At 41.4% G+C, this 18,176-nt stretch overlaps 1 protein-coding gene across 1 annotated transcript in view; it reads right to left on the bottom strand.

The window, feature by feature from the left end:
- Positions 1–2,706: 2,706 nt before the first annotated feature.
- Positions 2,707–18,176, bottom strand: part of sugct (succinyl-CoA:glutarate-CoA transferase) — a 200,185-nt gene continuing 184,715 nt past the window's right edge. Inside the window, exons 13-14 of the mRNA XM_030123658.1 lie at positions 13,253–13,316; positions 2,707–3,259 (exon numbers count right to left, since the gene is read on the bottom strand). Of these exons, the coding sequence (XP_029979518.1) occupies positions 3,096–3,259; positions 13,253–13,316 (228 nt within the window). The 3' untranslated portion in view covers positions 2,707–3,095. The remainder of the gene's footprint in view (positions 3,260–13,252; positions 13,317–18,176) is intronic.

Raw genomic sequence — 18,176 nt, 5'->3', positions numbered from 1 at the left:
TTTGTGTTGTTGCGTTTCTCCTCCTTGTTGCGTCTTTTTTTTGTTTTGTTGTGTTTCTCCTCCTTGTTGGATCTTTTTTTTTGTGTTGTTGCGTTTCTCCTCCTTTTTGCGTCTTTTTTTTGTTTTGTTGCGTTTCTCCTCCTTGTTGCGTCTTTTTGCTCTCATGTTTTTTCGTATCTGGGTGTGAACCACTCACTCAACATCCACATTCTTCTTCATCCACAGCGACTTCTCGCAGACAGATGACGGAGAAAACCTCCACAAAACCAACAACCAAACCGACGATGATGAAACAAGTTACTCACTGAGGTCGAATCCGAGACAGGAAAACCGTCCGATCAGAACAAAGACACCAAAGTAACAACCGCCGTGACTGGGTTTAGTGTTTGTGTTGAAATTGAAGTCGTACTCGACACAACATGTTTATCAAGATGTAGATTTATTTCAGTCCAATATATTCATGAATCAGTGTTGGTGATGCTAAACCTGTTCAATCACCTCTGACTTCAACTTAACCTGATGGTTCTGAAACGGATCCGTCCATTTTCTGTTCTTCAATATGATTTTTCAAAGTTAAAAATAATAGTGTTGTTCAAACTGGTTGTGTTCTTTTCCTGTTGTGTTGTTTTTTCATGTTACTTATTTTGTGATTTTGTTTTGATGTTTTGTTTTTTTTTTTGGCTCATTAGATTTTTATTGTTTTTGTCTCGTTACATACGGTCGCAGAAAAAACTCTTCGTCCACTCCTTGTTTTCTTCAGTTTCTTGTTCATTTTAATGCCTGGTCCAACTAAAGGTCCGTTTGTTTGGACAAATATAATGATACCAACACAAATGTCTCATAGTAGTTGAATTTCACAGCTGATATCTATGCATTGAACATGTTTTCTGGATAAAAACCAAAGTTACTTCATTTCTTCCATCAGTATGTGTGTGATTGTACTGACACAAACAGTGCTTTTATTCATTCCATGTTTTCTGTTCTGTCTGTTTTAGTCACATGACACACACAGCAGTTAGGACCGGAAAAAGTGTAAACCTGACCCAGTGCATTTGTCTCATTTCTGTTCCAAATATCTGATCCCACTGAACAGACAGAATCACCTCCAGAGGAACTGTTCAGTCAGATAGAAGAACTGATTTAGAGACAACAGATCTGGAACATCTGAGTTCAACTAATCTGACAAAGATCATTTTCATTTGTTCCACTGGCAGATTTTTTTGGCTTAATTCAAGATTTTTTTTTCTTAATTTAAGATTTTCTGCTTAATTAAATTTTTTTTAATTGAAGAGTTTTTGCTTAATTCAAGGTTGTTGTTTTTTTTTTGCTTAATTCAAGATTTTTTTTCTAAATTCAAGATTTTTTTGTTTAATTCAAGGTTTTTTTTCTAAATTCAAGATTTTTTAGCCTGATTAAACTTTTTTTTTTGCTTAATTCAAGATTTTTTTTTGCGTCATTCAAATTTTTTTTGCTTAATTCAAGTTTTTCTGCTTAATTTAAGATTTTCTGCTTAATTCAAGATTTTTTTTTTGCTTAACTCAAGATCTTTTGCTTAATTCAAGATTCTTTCTGCTTAATTCAACTTTTTTTCTTAATTCAAGATTTTTTTTTTGCTTAATATAAGATTATCTGCTTAATTTAAGATTTTTTTTTTTCTTAAAGTTTTTTTTTCTAAATTCAAGATTTTTTGGTTAATTCAAAATATTTTTGCGAAAGTCAAGTTTTTTTCTTTCTCCATTCAAGATTTTTTGCTTAATCCAAGATTTTATTTTATTTTATTTGGTTTAATTTAAGTTTTTTTTTTTTTTGCTTAATTCAAGTTGTTTTTTTTTTGCTTAAGTTTTTTTTTTTTTTTTTTTTTTTTTAAATTCAAGACTTTTTTATTTGAATTAAGCAAAAAAAATCTTAAATTATGCAAAAAACAAACAAACAAACAAAAAAAAATCTGACAGTGGAGCAATTGAAAATGATCTTGGTCAGATTAGTTGAACTCAGATTTTCCAGATCTATTGTCTCTAAATCAGTTCTTACATCAAACTGAACAGTTCCTCTGTAGGTGATTCTGTCTGATTTTAAGTGGGATCAGATGTTCGGACTAGAAATGACAAAAATACACTTGGTCAGATTTATTTTTTTCAGTGTAGTACTTGATTGCATCACCACTGTTTTTGATGACTTCTGATGGTCTCATATTTTTTTCCATGATTGTATGTTGTGTTTTCCTACATTTTCACATTTTTGACAGGTTTTCATTATTCTGTCTCTGATTAATCTTTATTTCTGTGGGTGTATGTGGACTGTCCTGATCAGGTTGAATTACCCAGAATTCTCTGCTGTGACATTGTGTGACATTAACTCGTCTTTATTCCAAACTGATGCTTGATGAATTTATTTTTCAAGTGTTTTAATTCAATCCAGATCTACAGTACGTTGTGCTGTTTTTGTTCTTTGGTTCATTCATTCATTTTCTGAACCCGCTTTATCCTCACTAGGGTCATGGGGGTCGCTGGAGCCTATCCCAGCTACATAGGGGCGAAGGCGGGGTTCACCCTGGACAAGTCACCAGTTCATCTCAGGGCTGATCATGTAGAGACAAACAGTCACTGTCACATTCACACCTATGGACGATTTAGATTAACCAATTAACCTATCAGTGCATGTGTTTGGATGGTGGGAGGAGCCGGAGTACCAGAGAGAACCCACGCAGACACGAGGAGAACATGCAAACTCCACACAGAAAGGTCCCGCCCCCTGTCGACTGGTGTTGGAATTGAACCCAGGACCTTCTGTCTGTGAGGCACCAGGTCTAACCACTGCACCACCGAGTCGCCCATCCTTCTTTGGTTCATGTTTTTCTAAATGGAGCGTACACATCTGTGGTGTTCCACATCATGTGATCCGTGTCGGTCATTCTGTCTCAGGTGTATTTAAGGTAAAGCTCATTTGAACACTTTCTGACTCGTTTCCTGTAAATCTCTTGGTTTTGTTTTTGTTCTTCTGTCGATGATTCTTTTGAAACTTAGCGCTGAATCCGCTCTGTGTTCGGTGGCGGTTTTCAGATCCATCGTCCTCCGCCCCGCGTCATTCTGGTCCAATCAGGATGCTTCGTTCTGAGACACCGCCCCCGTCTCCATCAGAGTCCTGATGTCGTCGTCGCTGTAGGACAAAGTGTCTCGCAGCACCTGGACAGTGTGTTGACCAATCAGAGGAGGGGGCGTCGGCCTGCTGGCGGCGAAGCTGCTGAACCGAACGGCCGGACCTGACGACAAAAATAAATCAATCAATAAATATATAAATAAGACAATTTACTACTACTACTACTATGAATAATAATAATAATAATAATAATAATAATACTAAACTTTATTTAAAAGGGCCTTTCTTGGTACTAAAGGACACCGTACAGTAAACAAGGAGAGTAAAAAACAAGCAACAAAACACAAAGTAAAAGTAAAAGGCCGGTTAAAAACTGTGGTTCTAATCATACATGAACAGAAAACATCTACTATGACTTTATTTAATCCCTCATTTATAAATTGCCCTATCAGTGATTCTGATGTTTGTGATGATTTCCAAATGAATTTTTCTCAACTTTTAATTATAGGAAAATTAATTTTCCTCTAATTAACCATCGGGCTGGGGGGTGGGGGGGTCATGGACCTACAAACTTTAATCCACAGGCTCAACAATGGAAACGACCAAAACCTTTTAAATGATAAATGGACAAAGTGAAACCGCCCAAAAAGGACCCCGTGTTCTAAATAAATATGATATTCAGACGATAAAAACCCACTGTTATGAGAAGAAACACGTCATTTGAGAAATAAAGTCTGAATAGTTTATAATAGTTCCATAAATATATAAATATATCGATAATAGAATAATTATAGAATTGAATGGAAACAGCCTGAAGAAACAAGTCACAATATAACGATGACAGCTTCAATAATTCGAGCAAAAACTTAATAATTACATGAATAAACTAAAAATAGGAGAGTATTTCAAGAAACAAACCGTATAACTATCTTTGCATAATTTTGTGTAATTATCACAAAAACAAAATCATAATACTTTTCAAGAAAAAACTGAATTTTCATTTTATTTATTAATCTCTATAACCCCAGTGTCCAGCGTCTTTGATCCAACTCCAGGGGTTGTTGCTTAGTTTTTCCATGTTATTTAATATTTCGTACATTTTCTTGTTCCCTCTTGTTCATTTTGTTCATTTCATTTATTACTTACTTATTTTTGTTCAAATTCTTGCCCATGTTTTTCTTCAGTTTAGTTGTTTGTGGCTCACTTTAACTGCTAAATCATGTTACTTATTATTTTGTCAATTTATTATAATTTATCAAACATTTTTTCAACTTTGTTTTATTAATTTTTTGCTTATTTTTCCACATTATGTACGATTTTGTCGGATTATTTATTTATTTATTTATGTTAATTTCATCCACTGTCATTGATCCAACTCCATGGGTTTCACTGCTGAATCAATGTTGAAGAAGATGACGGTGTTTCCACGGAAACTACAGAGCCTCTGAACGTCCAAATATGGTCATATCTGCTGACCATGAAAAGATGAAGAACTGTATTAGACTCCAGTTATTGACATGGATTGATAGGATTAGTGGATCAACAGTTAAACAGTTTAGATCAGTAGTTTTGGTCAAAGGTTAATAAATAAAAATCTGTTTGTTCTGGTATAAAAAGTTCCTTTAATATTTCAAATTAAAAGCCTTGAATGTTTCAGTGAATAAAAAACATTTGCTTCTAAGCTTTTATTGTGAAGGTTTTTCCATCTCATGGTGTTTATTCATTTCTACAAACCCTTATTAATCGGTGTTGGTTTTGTTCTTGTTTCTTTTACATTTTCATCTCATTATGACGTTTGTCTCTTGTTTTATAGTGAAGGAGCTTTCCCTCCTTTTCCTTTAATGCCCTCAGTTCTTTACATAGAAACTAAACTTCATTTTATTTGCTCATTATGGATCGTGTTTTTTTTTTTTATCCTCTATAGACAGACTCTTATTTCATCAAACAAATCTGACAGGTTAAAGCGGTAGAACTAGAAACAGGAAGTGGACTGAACGGTGGAGGCGTAGAAGGCGCTCAGTGAGGTCTTCCATGCTTTCATCAGCATCGTTAGTGTTTAATTGACGAGTCACTGTAGTTCCACGAGTCGACTCATCATCAGAGAACGAGAAGATGAAAAGAGTGAAATGTGAACAAAGGCAGTCCAGAAGAAAACAGAAGAGACGTCCACTTCCTGTTCGTCATCATCGGGTCTGAAGGAAACGACAAAACATCAAAATGACTGAAACGTGTGAAAGTAAAGAGAGTTCAACTGTTTCCTGTTGTGTTTAACCATATATGGTCCACCATTAGGATACGCCTACATGTGTAGCCCCGCCCCCAAAGGGGAGCCAGGGGCTACTGGATTTGGTTTGTTTGTTCATTTATTTCAAATATTTGCAAAAAAATCAAACAACAAAAGAATTCTATTTAAAAGAAAGTAAACCATTCAAAAAGGAACAAAAATACACATATTAAAAAACAAAAACTCTGTCTTTTTCATATCCAAAATATACGTAATAAAAAACAAAAATAAACTCTGTCCTTTTCATAACAAAAATACAAAAATAAACTGTCCTTTTCATAACAAAAATACACATATTAAAAACAAAAATAAACTCTGTCCTTTTCATAACAAAAATACACTTACTAAAAAACAAAAATAAACTCTGTCCTTTTCATAACAAAAATACACGTATTAAGGAACTTAGAATGATCCAGGATCTATATAAGGTAGACTCAGATATAATGATGTCCTTTGATGAACTGAGGTCTAAATTCAAGCTCAGTAGAAAACATTTCTTCAAATATCTCCAGCTTAGAAGCTTTATTAAAGCGAATCAAGACAATACATTCACCGGACCTCCACGATCTCCGTTGGAAGAAATGATGATAAAAGACAGTTTGAGAAAGGGTATCATATCAGAGTTTTATCATTTGCTGACATCTGGCTCATCTGAAAGCTCACAATCTAAGTTATTTGCCTGGAAAGAGGACTTGCAGAGTGAAATTTCAGATGAAGACTGGAAAAAAGCCTGTGCTGATGCCCAGTCCAAAAGTATTAATACACGCCTAAAACTAATACAATATAAATGGTTAATGCGGACATATGTGACACCGGTGGAACTAAATCGATACAGAGAAAATATACTAGACACATGCACAAAATGTTTGGAACATAGTGGGACATTGTTTCACTGTATTTGGCAATGTACAAAGATTCAGAAGTTTTGGGAAGAGGTCAGAGCTATAATTGAGAAGATAATTTCAAAACAGATTTCGCTGGACCCTAAGCTTTTTCTGCTGGGCTTATATTCACAGACACAGAATTAGAGTAAAAATGAACGAACCTTTATAGAGCTCAGCTGACTGTATGCCAAAAAATGTATTGCACAGTTATGGAAAAATGTTCACAGACCAAATACAGCTCATTGGATGAGACAAATGCTATCAGACCTTCCATTAGAAAGGATCACCTACATATTGAAGGCTAAACAGCACAGATTTGAGAATATATGGAGACCTTTTATTAATTATGCCAAGAATCTTGATTTAACAGATGTTCAAGTTGACTGATTGCTGTAGGCAGTACAGTTCCTACATTTTTACAAGTTTTACTTTTTTCTGAAGTATGCACTACATTTTGTATCTACTACAATTTAAAATCCACTTAGTATAGATTACCATTCATTAATGTAAGAGAAGCAAATTGTTGTTGAGTCTGTGTTCATTTGTCAGTTTTTGTTTGTTTTTGTTGTTTTTTTTTTTTAGAGCTAAAACAGTTTTAGGATAGGCTGTTAACTGTCGAACTGATAGTTCCTGTTTTTTTTGTGATCAGTTGATCAGTTTGAATACTGTCCTTCAAAAAGATCAGTGTTGAATCTTGGTTGTGAACAGGGGGAGACAGCTGAGGGCACCATTTTGGACCTTGGTATACACTGAAAACTTTTCAGTGTTTTCTGACATCTAATGGACAGTTCACCTGACTGGGGATTAAGAAGATAATCAACAGGATTATTGGACAATATTTGGACTTAGATTGCAGCCCTCTTTATTTATTTTTGTATTTCTTGTTTTTGAGTTTAATGAAGCAAACTGACAGCAAACATTGAATGTAAAAGGCTGATTTTATGCTGTTAAAAAGTTAATAAAAATATTGTGGGGAAAAAAAAATACACGTATTAAAAAACAAAAATAAACTCTGTCCTTTTCATAACAAAAATACACATAAAAAAACCTCTGTCCATTCCATAACAAAAATACATGTATTAAAAAACAAAAATAAACTCTGTCCTTTTCATAACAAAAATACACATAAAAAAACCTCTGTCCATTCCATAACAAAAATACACATATTAAAAAACAAAAATAAACTCTGTCCTTTTCATAACAAAAATACACATAAAAAAACCTCTGTCCATTCCATAACAAAAATAAATGTATTAAAAAACAAAAATAAACTCTGTCCTTTTCATAACAAAAATACACATATTAAAAAACAAAAATAAACTCTGTCCATTCCATAACAAAAATACGCATATTAAAAAACAAAAATAAACTGTCCTTTTCATAACAAAATACACGTATTAAAAAACAAAAATAAACCCTGTCCTTTCCATAACAAAAATACACATATTAAAAAACAAAAATAAACTCTGTCCATTCCATAACAAAAATACACGTATTAAAAAAGATAAGATAAGATAAGAAATCCTTTATTTGTCCCACAATGGGGAAATTCCAGTGTTGCAACACTCATTATAGGACAGTGCAGAAAAAGTTCACACAGAAGGTTTTAAAAAATAAATAAAGATGTGCACGCATTAAAAATATGTACAAACAATATGTACAAACAGACAAAAATAAACTGTCCTTTTCATAACAAAAATACACGTATTAAAAAACAAAAATAAACCCTGTCCTTTCCATAACAAAAATACACGTATTAAAGGTCCTGTACAGACTTTCTGTGTGATCTTAAAAAAGTCTCATTCTTAGATATGTTAGTGATTGAATGGTCCAGGCTTCACAGGGTTAAAATCTTTTTTCCCCATTTACTTATAATGGGGGGGGGGGGGCACCGCCCCCCAGGGGTACTTGGAAGACGCCCAGGGGGTACTGGAATTTTTTAGGGGAACAATACATTAACCCATAAAGACCCAGAGCTACTTTTGTGTCAGTTCCCAAATGTTATTTCTCTATATTTAACCTTTCTTAAGTGATTGATTATACTTTATTCTAATATTATCCTCTGTAGTTTGAGGTTTTTTTTCGGTGTAAATCATGTATTTTCTTGTATTAAATTCATTGATCATGTAGATGTTCTCAGAGTAAATTCAAAAGTTATGACATTAAAACAGAGAAAACAGAAGAAAAAGGGCCTTTTCCACTTAAACTTCTCCTTAACTGAACATAAACCCAGTGTGTCCATCCACTGTCATTGATCCAACTCCACGGGTTTATTAGTTTTTCTTCAATTTTGTTCAGTTTGTGACTTACTTTGTTCATGTTACTTACTATTTTGTTGATATATTGTTAATTTTTGTTCATTTTATTGATCACTTTGGCTGTTTTTAATCATTTTGTTCCTTTTTTTTAAACTTAATTTTGGTTAATATATTGTTTATTTTTTCATGTTATTTAGGATTTTCAACATATAAAAACATGAACTTATTTTAATAAGTGAACGCCACTGAGGAACCAATGAACACAGACATGATGACATCAGCAGGATCGATGCCAAAACAAGCGACAATACATGCGAGGGGCGGGGCTTGTTGTCCCTGGAACCAGTTGTTTTTGTTGTTTTTGCAATAAAAAAATTAGATTCAATATAATAATACAAAAAAGTCAAATTGTCATTTGGTTTTTGTTTTACACTGTGACACTGTTGTCATCTTTTATTGTCGTTTTCATCTTGTTTAAATATTTAGTTTCATCGTCGTCTTTGTCATTTTCTGTCTTGTTTCTATTGTGTCGATTCCGTTTCCTTTCGTTCTTTTCTTGTTGTCATGTCGTTTATGCTTCGTTATTTTATTTACGTTGTTTTTGTCGTTACATATTTTGTGTTGTTCTTGTCCAATCCCAGCTCTGGACTGGTGTGTATTTTGTGTGTTTTATTATGTGGATTTGAGCGATGATGAAGTTTGACAAAAGCAGAAAAACAGACGCACAACAAGGAACAAACAGGTTATTTTAGGAAACGCACAACAATCCACATCAGGACTAATGAGGTGAACTCTCACAGTCTGTGTGTGTGTGTGTCCTTGTGTGTCCTTGTGTGTCTTTGAAGTCGCACGTGCGTGATGTCACAGTGTGTGTGTGTGTGTGTGTGTGTGTGTTGAACAACTTGATGCATGACTGATTGTGTTTGTGTGAATTGTGCGTCTATTGTCGACTGTTTTCAGCTTCAGTGACACTCAACAAGTGTGTGTGACGGGTGTCGAATTACACGGAAGTCACATTATGTAACGTGGTCATTTTTACAGAGTATTACCCCACAGGAGGAGGTGATGGGAGGAGCTGAGGAGGAGGAGGAGAGGAAGAGGAGGAGGAGAGGAGGAGGAGAGGAGAGCAGAGGAGAGGAGGAGAGGAGAGGAGAGGAGGAGAGCAGAGGAGAGGAGAGGAGGAGGAGAGGAGGAGAGGAGAGGAGGAGAGGAAGAGGAGGAGAGCAGAGGAGAGGAGAGGAGGAGGAGAGGAGAGGAGAGGAGGAGGAGAGGAGGAGAGGAGAGGAGAGGAGGAGAGCAGAGGAGGAGGAGAGGAGAGGAGAGGAGGAGGAGAGGAGGAGAGGAGAGGAGGAGAGCAGAGGAGAGGAGAGGAGGAGAGGAAGAGGAAGAGGAGGAAGAGGAGGAGGAGGAGAGGAGGAGAGGAAGAGGAGGAGAGGAGAGGAGGAGAGGAGGAGGAGAGAGGAGGAGGAGAGCAGAGGAGAGGAGAGGAGGAGGAGAGGAGGAGAGCAGAGGAGAGGAGAGGAGGAGAGGAGGAGGAAGAGGAGGAGGAGGAGAGGAGGAGGACAGAGGAGGAGGAGGAGAGGAGGAGGAGAGCAGAGGAGAGGAGAGGAGGAGGAGAGGAGGAGAGGAGAGGAAGAGGAGGAGGAGGAGAGGAGGAGGAGAGCAGAGGAGAGGAGAGGAGGAGGAGAGGAGGAGGAGAGGAGGAGAGGAGAGGAGGAGAGGAAGAGGAGGAGAGGAGGAGGAGAGCAGAGGAGAGGAGGAGGAGAGCGGAGAGCAGAGGAGAGGAGAGGAGGAGGAGAGGAGGAGAGGAGAGGAAGAGGAGGAGGAGGAGAGGAAAGGAGAGGAGGAGAGCAGAGGAGAGGAGGAGGAGGAGAGCAGAGGAGAGGAGAGGAGGAGAGGAGGAGGAGGAGAGGAAAGGAGAGGAGGAGAGCAGAGGAGAGGAGAGGAGGAGAGGAGAGGAGAGGAGAGGAGGAGAGCAGAGGAGAGGAGAGGAGGAGAGGAGGAGGGAAGAGGAGGAGGAGGAGAGGAGGAGGAGAGCAGAGGAGAGGAGAGGAGGAGGAGAGGAGGAGAGGAGAGGAAGAGGAGGAGGAGGAGAGGAGGAGGAGAGCAGAGGAGAGGAGAGGAGGAGGAGAGGAGGAGAGGAGAGGAGGACAGGAAGAGGAGGAGAGGAGGAGGAGAGCAGAGGAGAGGAGAGGAGGAGGAGAGCAGAGGAGAGGAGAGGAGGAGGAGAGGAGAGGAAGAGGAGGAGGAGGAGAGGAAAGGAGAGGAGGAGAGCAGAGGAGAGGAGGAGGGGGAGAGCAGAGGAGAGGAGAGGAGGAGAGGAGGAGGAGGAGAGGAAGAGGAGGAGGAGGAGGAGAGGAGGAGGAGAGCAGAGGAGAGGAGAGGAGGAGGAGGAGGAGAGGAAAGGAGAGGAGGAGAGCAGAGGAGAGGAGGAGGAGAGCAGAGGAGAGGAGGAGGAGAGCAGAGGAGGAGAGGAAAGGAGAGGAGGAGAGCAGAGGAGAGCAGAGGAGGAGAGGAAAGGAGAGGAGGAGGAGGAGAGGAGAGGAGGAGGAGGAGAGCAGAGGAGGAGAGGAGGAGAGGAGAGGAGGAGAGGAGGAGGAGGAGAGCAGAGGAGAGGAGAGGAGGAGAGGAGGAGGAGAGCAGAGGAGGAGAGGAAAGGAGAGGAGGAGAGGAGGAGAGGAGGAGGAGGAGAGGAGAGGAGGAGAGGAGGAGGAGGAGAGCAGAGGAGAGGAGAGGAGGAGAGGAGGAGGAGAGCAGAGGAGGAGGAGGAGAGCGGAGGAGGAGGAGAGCAGAGGAAGAGAGGAGGAATGTTCATGTGTCAGTGTGTGTTCATGCGTCGGTGTGTGTGTGTGTGTGTGTTCATGTGTCGGTGTGTGTTCATGTGTCAGTGTGTGTTCATGTGTCGGTGTGTGTGTGTGTTCATGTGTCAGTGTGTGTTCATGTGTGTTCATGTGTCGGTGTGTGTTCATGTGTCAGTGTGTGTGTGTTCATGTGTTGGTGTGTGTTCATGTGTCAGTGTGTGTTCATGCATCGGTGTGTCTGTGTTCATGTGTCAGTGTGTGTTCATGTGTTGGTGTGTGTTCATGCGTCGGTGTGTGTTCATGCGTCGGTGTGTGTGTGTGTGTTCATGTGTCAGTGTGTGTTCGTGTGTCGGTGTGTGTTCATGCGTCGGTGTGTGTGTGTGTGTTCATGTGTCAGTGTGTGTTCGTGTGTCGGTGTGTGTTCATGCGTCGGTGTGTGTGTGTTCATGTGTCGGTGTGTGTTCATGCGTCGGTGTGTGTTCATGCGTCGGTGTGTGTGTGTGTGTTCATGTGTCAGTGTGTGTTCGTGTGTCGGTGTGTGTTCATGCGTCGGTGTGTGTGTGTGTGTTCATGTGTCAGTGTGTGTTCGTGTGTCGGTGTGTGTTCATGCGTCGGTGTGTGTGTGTGTGTGTTCATGTGTCAGTGTGTGTTCGTGTGTCGGTGTGTGTTCATGCGTCAGTGTGTGTGTGTGTGTGTTCATGTGTCAGTGTGTGTTCATGCGTCGGTGTGTGTGTGTTCATGTGTCAGTGTGTGTTCATGTGTCGGTGTGTGTTCATGCGTCGGTGTGTGTGTGTGTGTTCATGTGTCAGTGTGTGTTCGTGTGTCGGTGTGTGTTCATGCGTCAGTGTGTGTGTGTGTGTGTTCATGTGTCAGTGTGTGTTCATGTGTCGGTGTGTGTTCATGCGTCGGTGTGTGTGTTCATGTGTCAGTGTGTGTTCATGTGTCAGTGTGTGTTCATGTGTCGGTGTGTGTTCATGCGTCGGTGTGTGTGTGTGTGTTCATGTGTCAGTGTGTGTTCATGTGTCAGTGTGTGTTCATGTGTCAGTGTGTGTTCATGCGTCGGTGTGTGTGTTCATGCGTCGGTGTGTGTTCATGCGTCGGTGTGTGTGTTCATGTGTCGGTGTGTGTTCATGTGTCAGTGTGTGTTCATGCGTCGGTGTGTGTGTTCATGTGTCGGTGTGTGTTCATGTGTCGGTGTGTGTTCATGTGTCAGTGTGTGTTCATGCGTCGGTGTGTGTGTGTGTGTGTTCATGTGTCGGTGTGTGTTCATGTGTCGGTGTGTGTTCATGTGTCAGTGTGTGTTCATGTGTCGGTGTGTGTTCATGCGTCGGTGTGTGTGTTCATGTGTCAGTGTGTGTTCATGTGTCAGTGTGTGTTCATGTGTCGGTGTGTGTTCATGCGTCGGTGTGTGTGTGTGTGTTCATGTGTCAGTGTGTGTTCATGTGTCAGTGTGTGTTCATGTGTCAGTGTGTGTTCATGCGTCGGTGTGTGTGTTCATGCGTCGGTGTGTGTTCATGCGTCGGTGTGTGTGTTCATGTGTCGGTGTGTGTTCATGTGTCAGTGTGTGTTCATGCGTCGGTGTGTGTGTTCATGCGTCGGTGTGTGTTCATGTGTCGGTGTGTGTTCATGTGTCGGTGTGTGTTCATGTGTCAGTGTGTGTTCATGTGTCAGTGTGTGTTCATGCGTCGGTGTGTGTGTGTGTGTTCATGTGTCGGTGTGTGTTCATGTGTCAGTGTGTGTTCATGTGTCGGTGTGTGTTCATGTGTCGGTGTGTGTTCATGCGTCGGTGTGTGTTCATGCGTCGGTGTGTGTTCATGCGTCGGTGTGTGTGTGTGTTCATGTGTCGGTGTGTGTTCATGTGTCGGTGTGTGTTCATGTGTCGGTGTGTGTTCATGCGTCGGTGTGTGTGTGTGTTCATGGTGTACTGACCCGGTACAGCGATGCGTCCGACCGTTGGATGCTTCATTTCCTGGATCAGTCCGTTGTGTTTCACCTGCAAACAAACAAACAAACAAACAAACAAACAAACAAACAAACAAACAAACAAACAAACAAACAAACCATGAGTTCAAATAAAGTCACATCCACACACAGATTCATCCGCCGCTGAAAATAGTCCCAGGTGATGATAAATATAATCAAATCCAACCACATTAAACAGAATGTGAAACGACTGCAGCGTCACATCTGTAAAGGCCTTCACTTCAAACCTCAGCTTCATCAGTGAACAGGATGAAATAATTTAAAAAAACTCCTGATAATTTAATTAATGACAAAGCTTCATTACTGATTCATTTTCAGACGCTGGTATCGTCACGGTCTTTGCTTCGTTATTTCTTTATCTCAATAAAACAACACTGTGTTCAGAATCTGATGTGGATCCACAAACCCTGAAGAAAACCACCTTGAACCAGTTCTGCTTTTATGAGCAGGTTTTATTAAAGTGACTGAACAGTTTGAACAGAGAAGGAAAACCACATGAACCACTGAAGGCCCACTTCAACTCCAGACCACCAACATGTGGGGTCAGAACTCTGCTGGTGGTGGTCACAGTCTGTGGTGGTCCATGGTGATCCACTGTGGTCTGTGGTGGTCCACTGTGGTGCATGGTGGTCTACTGTGGTTCATGGTGGTCCCCTGTGATCCATGGTGGTCCACTGTAGTCCGTGGTGGTCCATGGTTGTCCACTGTGGTCCGTGGTAGTCCATGGTGGTCCACTGTGGTTCGTGGTAGTCCATGGTGGTCCACTGTGGTCCATGGTTGTCCACTGTGGTCCGTGGTAGTCTATGGTGGTCCACTGTGGTGTACTGTGGTCCATGGTTGTCCACTGTGGCCCATGGTGGTCCAGTGTGGTCCATGGTGGTCTGTGGTGGTCTGTGGTGGTCCATGGTGGTCTGTGGTGGTCCGTGGTGGTCCGTGGTGGTGGATCTTCCTTCGTAGTCCTGTGCGTCTCCGTCCTCAGATCACAGTTCAGTCGTTGGACCTAAATGATGTAAACTGCGTCTTCGGGGTCTGAATGCGGCGCAGGACATCGAACCGAGTCCACGAGGGGCGAAGGAGGACGGCGAGTTCACAGCGAGTTGAGGTGACCGAGGTCGGACTGGGTTTGGCGAAGAAGATGGCGTAACAGGAGCATGTCGGTGTTACATAATGACCACGGCATCTGGATGTAGGACGAGCGGTCCGTGTGCAGTCGGCGAGATGACGCCTTAAGTGGTTTCCTCTCGTGTTTGCATGAGTTGTCTGATCTGAAGCCTTTTAGGTGTTTGTTTCTTACATAATCTCATCAGGCGACCGCGTCCGACACGTTCTATTAACCCCGTATGCCAAGAAGGTCGTCTGTTTTATTCAGAACGTCTGAAGGCCACGTGAGGCGTTTGAGGAACATCGTAAACTCTGAACGACACTTTAAACACATCAACGATTTAAGAATTAAAGCAATTTAACTCCAACACAAAGCAAATAAATGAACAGATTCGAGCAAATGTACAGATGAAAGACAACGTGGAAATAAAACCATGAACAGACTCAGGAGAGAATTCAAGAAAGAGTCAGAGTCTGAAACAAATGATCTTCACAGGAAACATCTGGACAAGATGCAACATTATGTGGTCACACTTTTAAAACATGGAGCCAGTTTATAGGTTTTTAAGTTGACGTGCAAATATGACTTTTATGTTCGCATGTTTTCACCTTTAAGATGTGTCTTTTCTCAGACTGAACCCTGAAGATCAGAGTGTTGAGCAGACGGTGGACCGTCCTGTACAACGGTGTGTTGGACGTTGTGTTGGACGTTGTGTTGGACGTTGTGTTGGATGTTGTGTTGGACGTTGTGTTGGATGTTGTGTTGGACGTTGTGTTGGATGTTGTGTTGGACGTTGTGTTGGATGTTGTGTTGGACGTTGTGTTGGATGTTGTGTTGGACGTTGTGTTGGACGTTGTGTTGGATGTTGTGTTGGACGTTGTGTTGGACGTTGTGTTGGATGTTGTGTTGGACGTTGTGTTGGACGTTGTGTTGGACGTTGTGTTGGATGTTGTGTTGGACGTTGTGTTGGACGTTGTGCTGGACCGTTGTGTTGGACGTTGTGTTGGACGTTGTGTTGGATGTTGTGTTGGACGTTGTGTTGGACGTTGTGTTGGATGTTGTGTTGGATGTTGTGTTGGATGTTGTGTTGGATGTTGTGTTGGACGTTGTGTTGGATGTTGTGTTGGATGTTGTGTTGGATGTTGTGTTGGATGTTGTGTTGGACGTTGTGTTGGACGTTGTGCTGGACCGTTGTGTTGGACGTTGTGTTGGACGTTGTGTTGGATGTTGTGTTGGACGTTGTGTTGGACGTTGTGTTGGATGTTGTGTTGGATGTTGTGTTGGATGTTGTGTTGGATGTTGTGTTGGACGTTGTGTTGGATGTTGTGTTGGATGTTGTGTTGGATGTTGTGTTGGATGTTGTGTTGGACGTTGTGTTGGACGTTGTGTTGCATGTTGTGTTGGACGTTGTGTTGCATGTTGTGTTGGACGTTGTGCTGGACCGTTGTGTTGGATGTTGTGTTGGATGTTGTGTGTAAATGTGGAGGATGTGGTGGACACCGCAGCGTAAACATCTCCAGTGTTGAAAGCAGGACCATGTGTGTGATTGTGTTTCCATATGTCATGGGTTTATTTTTCTTTCCATCTTCACTTTGTTCCTTTTTTTCATTTCTTTCCTTCATTATCCAGTGTTTATTTGACATCACATCCCGGTACATTCAGACCTGTTTCTCCTTCAGCCTGTTCTTCGTCTGTTTATCGTCCTCATCATCAGTATTCGTCTTTAGAAGAATGTTTTCATTTTTAATCTGAATCGAGTCTTGACGTCCAAGGATGAAAAATGAAGGAGATACATGTTTTTAGGAGATCAACTTCTGCTGTCGATTCAACAGAGAAAGGATTCACATTAGAGACACACAAGCACTGGACACTGACACACATCATCCATCCATCCATCCATCCATCGTCCGTCCGTCCCTTGCAATGTGACTTCGGTCTGAACAGCCAGGTCGCATTTATCCGACCTTTAGGTCATTGAAATGCGACAAATGTCATAATTTTGCGTCCCCCCCATATTTCCTTCTGTAAACACAGTGTGTGTCTGCGTGGTCATGTATTCCGTCAGGACCTCTTTAGTGCATGTGGGTCACTTCAGGACCTCTTTAGTGCATGTGGGTCACTTCAGGGTCACATTCAGTTCAGACTCAAAACTGATAGAAGTCACATTTAATGTGGAATGTGAATGTGCACACAAAAAAAAATAGGATTTCACCAAAAAATCTGAACTGTGCATTAAGACCTGCTGTGAATGTACAGATATTAAAGTTCTGGTTCCACATTCAGCCTGATATGACCTAAAATAAAATAAAAACAGGGAGAAAAGTAAAATGACACTGATGGAAATGTTTACATCTACTAATAATCCTTTAAAAACTGTGAATAAAAGGAAGAATCACAAATTTCTGAAGTAAAATAAGTACAATTCTAACAATATTCTGTCTCAGTTTATCATTTCTTCATGTTAATTCTATCGTACAGATCCAGTGGATCTACAAATACACAACAGTTAATAACAGACTGAACACTGGAACAATTCCACTGATTTATATGAAGACAGTTCAGGTTATTTACATGTTTTATTCACAGCCCAGTGTGATCTCAAATAGGCAGCAACAGTGAAATAATAATAACATAATAATCTGTGAATAATGTCAAAAATGGACAAAAACTAGAGAGTCATGAACAGAAATACATATTAAAAAAAAAAAAAAAAAAAACCCAGAAGGAAACAACAAGAACACCAAGTAAAAGATGAAACGAGACAAAACGAAACAAAAAAAGGATGTAAAAGGCAAAAAGGATGTAAAAGGCGCAACTAGAAGAAAATGTTCAAACCTGCTGATTGAAATCGAAAAACCAACAAATGGAAAAATATTACACAAAAAATGACTCATGATGAAAAACTAACATTAAAGACTCCACAGGCCGTGACAGAAAAACACAAAAATGTAACAGAACTATTTTCATGGAGTATCCATCCATCCATCCATCCATCCATCCATTTTCTTCCTCTTATCCGGGACCGGGTCACGGGGGCAACAGTCTAAGCAGGGATGCCCAGACTCCTCCCTCTCCGCAGACTCCTCCCTCTCCTCAGACTCCTCCTCCAGCTCTTCCGGGGGGACCCTGAGGCGTTCCCAGTCCAGCCCACAGACACAGTCTCTCCAGTGTGTCCTAGGTCTTCCCTCAGGTCTCCTCCCGGTGGGACATGCCCAGAACACCTCCCCAGGGAGGAGTCCAGGAGGATCTGAACCAGATGTCTGATCCACCTCAGCTGGTTCCTCTGAATGTGGAGGAGCAGCAGCTCTACTCTGAGCTCCTCCCTGGTGACTGAGCTCCACCCCCTATCCCTAAGGGTGGACCCACCCACCCTATGGAGGAAACTCATTTGGACCACTTGTATCCTGGATCTGGTCCTTTTGGTCCTGACCCAAAGCTCATGACCATAGGTGAGGGTCTGAACATAGACTGACAGTAAATCCAGAGCTTGGCCTCTCGGCTCAGCTCCTTCTGAACCACAACCGACCGATACAACAACCGCATCACTGCAGACGCTGCACCGACCCGTCTGTCATTCTCACGCTCCACCCTTCCCTCACTCGTGAACAAGACCCCAGATACTTGAACTCCTTCCAAGTCCCAAAAGCCAGACTCTGTGTCCGGGGATCGGATCGTCGAGCCCCCTGCCGTCGACTGCCACTCAATCCACAGTGCACCCGGCCCCTACGGTTCCCTCGTGGGTAGTGAGTCCATCGGTGGGCGGGCCCA

The sequence above is a fragment of the Sphaeramia orbicularis genome, chromosome 20 (genome assembly GCF_902148855.1).
Source record: "Sphaeramia orbicularis chromosome 20, fSphaOr1.1, whole genome shotgun sequence".
NCBI lineage: Eukaryota > Metazoa > Chordata > Actinopteri > Kurtiformes > Apogonidae > Sphaeramia > Sphaeramia orbicularis.
The sequence above is the reverse complement of the archived record's forward strand: the minus strand, read 5'-3'. Positions and strand labels throughout refer to the sequence as shown.